At 42.7% G+C, this 8,426-nt stretch overlaps 1 protein-coding gene across 1 annotated transcript; it reads right to left on the bottom strand.

The window, feature by feature from the left end:
- Positions 1-5,458: 5,458 nt before the first annotated feature.
- LOC309387453 (toll-like receptor 1) lies at positions 5,459-8,088 on the bottom strand (the record flags this gene model as incomplete). Its single annotated transcript, XM_081943934.1, has 1 exon — positions 5,459-8,088. The coding sequence occupies one exon, from the start codon at positions 8,086-8,088 to the stop codon at positions 5,560-5,562; it is 2,529 nt and encodes an 842-aa protein (XP_081800060.1). The 3' UTR covers positions 5,459-5,559.
- Between the last annotated feature and the right edge of the window lie 338 nt (positions 8,089-8,426).

Here is an 8,426-nt window from a genome sequence, read left to right as displayed (position 1 = left end):
CACAGCAGCGGGACCCTCACCACAGCCCTTCCCGTCCACACCTGCTGGCACAGGGGCAGGAATACCACCCACATCAGGGATGCTCAACTTCCAGAATATGATGATGCGGGCCTTCCAGCAGTGCATGGCAGCAACCTTTCAGCAGCCACAGATGCAGACCCAGGCTGCTCCCGTGCCTAGGTTTCAGAAGGGCTAGAGACTCAGGAGGAAGATTTTCCAGAATCACCTGCCTCCTCCCAGGGGGACAGCAATTAGGATTGCGAAGAGGGTGAAATCAGAGAGGATAGACTCTCTGAGGACGAAGGCATGCCTCCTCCCAAACCTACCTTCTCTGGATTGTTCCAGCCATCTTTGTACAAATCCCTTCTGTTCAAGGCCAAGACATCTGCCATGCTTGGCAATAGGCCAACAGAAGCCCCAGTAGAACCCCAGGGGTTTTCAGCGGAAAACATTTCGAGGAGCAGGCCATCGAATCAGACCCGGTGCCCACACCCAAGTCTTTCCTAGACATGATCAAGCGGCAATGGGCCACTCCTACGGCAGGCCCCATGCCCACTTCCACGGACAAGACCTTCTTCAATGTGGACAGGGACATGGCCCAGGTGCTTTCGCAACCCACCATCGATGCGCCTGTCACAGCCCTGCATACGCCTACTAACATGCACTAACATGCCATCTCCAACCCCCTGAGTTCCTTTTGGAGCTGCCCTGTCTCAAGCAACCCGACCCGGAGGTTGCTGATGCAGGAGGCCATCCAACACCTGTTGGACATCAAGGCCATCCAGCCAGTGCCTCTAGAGCAGCAAGGCCAGGGGTATTACTTTATTCTCTTTGTAATTCCTAAGGCTTCGGGCGGCTGGAGAGCAATTCTTGACTTCAAACGCCTGAACCGTTTCATCCGCTATCGGAGGTTTAAGATGTATTCACTGCATTCCATCCTAGAAGGGATTAGGCAGGGAGATTTTCTCACCTCCATAGACCTCACAGAGGCCTACCTGCATATACCCATAGCCCCGGAACACTGTAAACATCTCAGGTTCTCCTACCTATGGCACTACTTCCAGTATTGAGCCCTGCCTTTCGGGTTGTCGTCTGCCCCTCGAGTTTTCACGAAGGTAATGGCAGCATTGGCAGCTCACCTGAGGCAGGTTCCTGTTCGAATTCAATGTTATTTAGATGACCTGATGTTGCAGTCGTCCTCCTTAAGGGTGCGCTACAGGATCTAGACACTACTGTGGTAGTCCTGATAGACCATGGGTTTTTGGTAAACCTGGCCAAAAGCCACCTTCACCCCTCCACTATTCTGGTCCACCTAGGAGCCCTGATAGATACAGAGGCAGGCACGGTTTCTCTGTCATCAGAAAGACAGCTGTCTCTTAGGCAGCTAGCCACTCAGGGAGCCAGGGGGCGTAGGGTATCCTTAGTCACTGTCCAAGCTGCTTGGCACCATGGTGTCTGCCATTGGCATTGTCCCTTGGGCTCGGTTCCACACCAGAGACCTCCAATGGTTCCTTTTGCCTTTTCAACGAAGGCGCATGAGCTGCTCCCAGACCAAGGTTCTTCTGCCCACAGAAGTATCCCGCTCACTGACTTGGTGGACATTCCCGGCAATCTCCAAGGGGGAGATCTTCAGAACTCCAGACAGGGTGACGGTAACAACGGACACAAGCCTGGTCGGATGGGACCTCCATCTGCAGGCTCAGATGGCGCAAGGACAATCGAACCAGGTGGAACTGATACAACATAAACTGGTTGGAGCTCAGGGCAGTCCACCGCGCCCTCCTTCAAATTTGTCACCTTGTCAGGGGCAGCCACATCTTAGTCCTCACACAAAACACCACCACCAAGGCTCATATAAACAGACAGGGGGACCAGATCGAAGGCCCTCATGAAGGAGGCCAAACGACTGGGGCAGTGGGCCAAAAGGAACCTTCTATCATTGACTACGGAACATATAGCGGGGATGGACAACATCAGAACCAACTGGCTCAGCCGGACTGAGGTGGACAATTCAGAGTGGAGGCTGCACCCGGCAATATTCGAGGAAGTGGTAAGACACTTCGGATGCCCGGAGGTCGACCTATTCGCCACCTCTCTCAACGCCCAGCTCCCGAGATTTTATTTCAGGTATCAGACAAGGGGGGCAGAGGGGGTGGATGATCTCTGATGCCCATGGCCCCAGGGGCTCTTCTATGCTTTTCCACCATTACCCCTCTTTCTCAAGGTCATACAGAAAATCCCGCGGGAGGGGGCGGAGGTGGTGGTGATTGCCACACACTGGCCCCAGAGGCCTTGGTTTGCTGATCTCCAATCTCTCTCGGTGGACGGGCCCTGGAGAATCCCCCAGGAGAGGATCTCCCTCAATCAGGGATCGCTGGAGTACCTGGACCCTCAGTGGCTTCAGTTGACCACTTGGCACTTGAGTGGAGCCTCCTGGGGAAGGCCACTTCTCCCCCAGGGTGGTACAGACTATTCAGGCGGCTCGCAGACCTTCCATGGAGCGCATTTACGGCACTACATGGCGTGCCTTTTCAACATGGTGCACCTCCAGGGGCCACGATCCGGTTCGAGCCACGATCCCGCAGGTTCCGGAGTTGCTTCAGGCGGGCCCGGACAGAGGGTTAGCTCCCAACACAATTAGGAGACAGATCTTGACCATCTCATTGGTACTCCTGTGTGGTAGGTCTCAGACCTTGACTCACCACCCCATGGTCAGGCGATTCCTCAAGGGGGCATCCAATCTTAAGCTACCTACGGTATACAGGTATCCCTCCTGGGACTTGCATAAGGTGTTGGACGCTCTGACAGGCCCTCTTTTTGAACCCTTGCGAACTGTGTCTCTTAAGTTTTTGACTCTTAAAGTGGCTTTTCTGGTGGCCATCACCTCAGCCAGGCTGATATCCGAAGTACAGGCTCTGTCGGCCAGGGAGGATCTCTGCATGTCCAGGACAGGGTGGTACTAAGGGTGGACCCCTCCTTCATCCCTAAGGTGTGCTCCTGCTCCTGCTCCTGCCATTAGAGAGGAAGTGGCACACCCTAGACATAAGGAGGGCTCTGAGGATTTACCTCAGAAGAACCCGGCCGAACAGGAAGTCTGAAGCCCTGTTTGTCTCCTTCCAGCCAGAATCCCTGGGGAACAAGGTGACATCCACCACCATGGGCAGGTGGTTACGAACCTGTATTGTTACTGCCTATCAAGTATGGGGTCTGCAAACACCGAGCTCTATTACAGCGCATTCCACACAAAGCACGGCCACCTCAACGGCCTGGGCCACCCAGGCCTCATTAACTGAGATCTGTAGGGCAGCTAGGTGGTCTTCCCCCTCACCATTCATGAGGAACTACAAACTGGACTCCTTTGCCTCTGCAGAGGCTTCATTCGGGCGTAGGGTGTTGCAGGCTATGCACAGGGCGGAGGTGACACCTCACCAGGCATAGGGTTTGTGCGAGCTCTTAACATGGGTAAACCTCCCTAGGGACGTGCAAGTTTTGGTACGTCCCATCCTGGATACTCCTCCCCTCACTATGGAGAAAGGGCATTGGTACCTACCTGATATGCCTCTTCTCATAGTGGGGGAGGAGTATCCAGCCCCTCCCTGATATGGTTATGTAACATGAGTGTTATGTTTGATGGCTGAGCTGTTGAAGAAATAAATAAAGGTTGAAACTAAGATAAAGTCTGGAGTGGATGACACAGCGAGTCGGATAAGGTTCTTCGCCAATAACTGGGTAGTACCTAGTGACCAGGACGTGATCCAAAGAGCTTATCTGACTCAGGCCAATCAATGAGAGGACAAGGTCAACCCATCCTGGATATTCCTCTCCCACTATGAGAAGAGGCGTATCAGGTAAGTACCAACGCCCTTTTTCAAAAATTAATGGAATTTGAAGAATATTTGATCTGGGTGATATGAATAGATTTGAATTTAAATAAACACACAAAATATGGGAAGCCTCTGCAAGAGGTATTTCAATATATGGCGGAACTGGTACTCATTTGGGGATTATAGTAAATTCAACAACAGTATTTTTTTTTTGCAGGACACCAGTCATACTCCAAAAGAAATATGTGCTGGGCCTTAAAGACTCTTAACACCATCAATCAAAGAAATAGACATTCACCCGATGATATATGTAGCTCACAACTCAATTTTAATGACAAGAAGCTTCTAAACTATCCTTTAGATAGAAAAGTGAATGAAAAGAGTCCATGACACAGTTTTACAAAAATGTAAACAAGAATTGAAATTCTTTAAAACAAACAGGACACCAGGAATCTCCCACTTTACTATGTGGGATACAAATAAAGCATATACAAGCGGCTTTCTAATTGAATCAGCTGCAAATTAAAAAAAACAAAAACAAATGAAAAATATAGTTAAAAGCCAAAATAAGAAAATTTGAAGCATGAAATTAACCCAATAAATAATTGATTAAAAAATTGCAAGACACTAAACTGCAATTAAGCTTATTAGAAGCAAGAGTTACAGAAGAAAATAAAATTTGCGAAAGAGAAAAACTCTGAATAAACAAATAAACCATGAAAATTATTAGCTTATCAACATGGAAAAAAAGAAACACAGTATCAGCAATAAAAGATTCAAATTGCTATATTCATTTGGAAATTGTAGAAGAATTGGCAGGTTTTTTTAAAGACATATTTGAAGACTAATATTGATAAAACTGCTATGAATAAATACTGCATATTGGAAAGTTGTTTGTCAGAGAATATAATAGAAGAGAATATATGTAGCTGAAGTTGAACAGTAGAGTCCTAGGTATTCTTGAGTTTAGTTGTTTCCTTTGGATATTTTATTATCTGACTAGATAATATTCTTTAAGATCTTATCTTTGACTGCTAATTAATGTTTATGGCTCCATTCTGCTAGTTTTCTGCCTGACTGTTCTATATTGTGGCTAACACTGTAAGATGACTCCTCTTTTTATTTCTGTTGGGTCTTTTGGTTTACTGAAGAAATTTTGGAGGGCTTTTGGTTGGTTCATGTGTTGCACTGATGCTGTGTAACTGTAATAGCCTGTTGGTTGTTTCTAAGATATTTATGATGTAGGAAAGTGCTATATTTAAAAGGAAAATATTTGTAGCTCAGGGTTGAAATGAGTGTCCTTGGTGTTCTCTGAGCTTGATTGTTTTCATTACCTAAAGTAAGTAATAACATCAGTGCACTGATGATGTTACCTAGTTTGGGTAATTAAACATCTGCTAGAAAACAACCAAGCTCAGAGAGCATCAAGGAACCCTCGGTGTTTTTCCTTTTCATAGCTTGTGCTGTGGTAGGTTGAATAGTCAGGTACTTTATTTCATAAATAAATGGATATCTATTATGTTGGAATATATTTATAAGTGGTTTGTTTTTTATGATGTTCTGGGTTGCTGTAGTGTGTTTGTACTTATATGAACAGTTTCCTAGGAAATACCTGGGTTTGAAAAGATCACTTTTCTAGAAAGATGACTTAAAATACAACTTTGGTTCATTATCAGTAGTCTAATAATTGTATCTTTCAGATGATGGCTATTCCAATATTTCATCAGCATTGTTCTCATTCAGTTTCATCTGTCTGCTTCCTGATGCAACTTTTACTCTGTGTTCTTAGTACTGGGTCATTTGTAGTTTTCAACACTGCAGTCAACTGGTGCCAGAAAAGTTTTTGTTTGGGTTCTTCAGGACTCCATTTCAAGTAGGTTTTCCTTTTTAATAGTTTTCTAAGCTTGCTGAATTTCTTTGGAATGCTGTTGGCTGGCAGATCTTCCAGTATAACCATGATGAGGGAATCTTGCTTTTCAGTGAGAACCCGGTGTTCAGCAAAGTACAGCTCATATTGGCACCAACAACTGTGGACAAACCTGGGTGATAGCACAAAAAGAACTTTATGGCTATTCTCGATACAGTAAAAAATGTTCCCAAGAACTGGATGCCCTGGCATGAAATCCCTTTCATGATAACATACTTTAAATCCTTTGGCTTCCAGGTTTTTTAAGAGAGTCTCTTTGGTCCAGGATGCATCATTTTCACTGTATGAAATGAAAGCATCGTATATTTTGTGTTCTGGTCTCTTCTCATATTGTTTCCTTTTAGCCTTGCACCAATACCAGCCCATCTTCAAATACCATGGGCCATCAAAATGCCAGCATAATATAGAAATGGTGGACATAATCAAAATGACCAGAATGACAGTAATTCCAATTTGAAGACCAAGAGAACAATGCAACATGGTTAGTCGATTGTTTTGCAACAAAAGACCTCGCATTTTTTGTGGAAAGTCACAGAAAAGGCTTTCTTGGCCATTTATTTTCATTTGTGGGTTAGCAAAGTATGTATTTGCAAACCAGTATAATTCACAGTTACAGAAATAATGTTTCCCTTGAACGGTTAAAATTTTCAAGTTTGTCAAAGGAAGGAATATTTCTTTCATAAGGATGGCAATGGCATTGTTGCTGATATCCAACTCAACCAAGGATTTAGGGAAAATTCCAGGTTGCAGAAAAGATATCTTATTTTCTGACAGATTCAGATATTTCAGTTCAGGCATAAATTTTGCCATGTCACCCAGCAATTCTGTAATTAAATTATAGCTTGCATCCAGATTATTTAGGGAAAGGTAAGAAGTGCTCACATTCAGTTTCTTTAAAAGATTTCTAGAAAGATTGAGTGATTTTAAACTTTGTTGTGGTATTTGGAAAGAGAATATTTGTAATTTATTTTTACTAACATCACATTCCTCTAATGAATCTGGGACATATGATATTTGTTTTATGTTATTGTTTTGAATTTTAAACACAGTTAAATTTGGAAAACGATGAAGTCTAAGTATTCCTCGTAAATTACTGTTGCTTAAATCAAAATGACGCAAAGATTTTGGTAAGTAGTTCATGACATTATTCCTAAAGTGAAGAGAAATATATTCTTTTGTAATGTTTGGAAACCCTTCTGGAAATACTTCAGTGAAACAGTTTAACGTTATTTGATGTGTTGCTTCCTTAAGGAGGCTTTCAATGGGAGAGGATTGTAAACGCGTTCCATATAAAATGGATCTAGAACTCAAACTGTTACCATTTCTCATTCTATGTACAGGATTGAAATTAAATGTAATCACTTCAGTGTTATATATAAATTGATTCCCCTGAAGAAATATCTCTTCTATTTGAGAAAACATTGCAACAAATTCTTTTGGTATTTGGTTAATTTGTGTAAAAGATAAATCAATGCTCTTGAGACCTCTTGGTAGGGTGAGGCTTGTCAGAGTTTTAAGAGGATTGTGACTGAGATTTAAATACAGAAGATTGTTGTGCTCCAGATTATGATTCTCTTTTGCAGACTTGGTATTTATAAATATTTTGTTATAACTCACATCAATTAAATATACACTCTTCATTTTAAGGAATAATGGAATCAAGATTGCAATATCTATCTCCAGTTTGTTGAGACTTGCATTAAACTTTTTAATTTGGTCCAGTGTAGCTTTGCAGAAAATGGGATCCATTTTTTCCCTCAATTCATTCTCAGTTAGATTCCTGTTTGATAGATCAAATGTGCCATTTGCTGGGATTCCACAGCCTGCACTAATGTGTAATGTTGAGGATGGAAATCTTGTTCCCTTTGCATTGTATTGTTCATCACCAAGAACATTCCACTTTAACACTGAATTGAGATTTAAAAGACCTCCAGCTTTTTGCTGCTTCTTGGCTGGCATAGGAGACAATGTCATGCCCCTTAGAGATTGGTTAGTCAATGAGACATTAATTATTTCATCAGTTTGTGAGAATTTATGAGATGACATATACTGTGGTTGGCTATTCGATAAAACAATTGTTGGATCAACTTGGAAACTATCATTGTGTTGCTTCTTTAAAATATTAAGTATATTGAGACGTACTTTCTTTTTTGTAGACTTTGTCCTTACATTATGTAAAAAGTTGAGGCCTTTTGGAATTTGAGATTCAGGTAAGAAAGAAGGACTTGGAGAGGATTTAGACAGAAGACTCTTATTGTCTGAATGCTGAAATTGCACATATCCACCACAAAAGAGAATGATGAGATAAAAATGCAAAGTTTTGATGAAGAATCCCATCCTAAAGAGGAAACAAAAACAGCACATGTATATTTAAAGTGTAACATTAAGAATTCAGTTTTGCAAATTCACAAATCAGAAACTTTTTAATTGAGAAAATTATATTGATAATTATATCATATTTTCAATATTTTCAGTCTTAGCTTTTTTAAAACAGGGATGAAATTGTAACTATTATTTAACTTTCATTTGGAAGAGCCTTGGTAGCACAGTGGTTAGAATGCAATATTGTAGGCTAATTCTGCTGGTGAGTTCGATTTTCACTGGTTTAGGATTGACAGTCTTCCATCCTTCCAAGGTCAGTAAAATTAGGACCCAGATTGTTGGGGCAAATTTCC

The sequence above is a fragment of the Natrix helvetica genome, assembly GCF_964273705.1.
Source record: "Natrix helvetica genome assembly, chromosome: 2".
Taxonomy (NCBI): Eukaryota; Metazoa; Chordata; class Lepidosauria; order Squamata; family Natricidae; genus Natrix; species Natrix helvetica.
The sequence above is the reverse complement of the archived record's forward strand: the minus strand, read 5'-3'. Positions and strand labels throughout refer to the sequence as shown.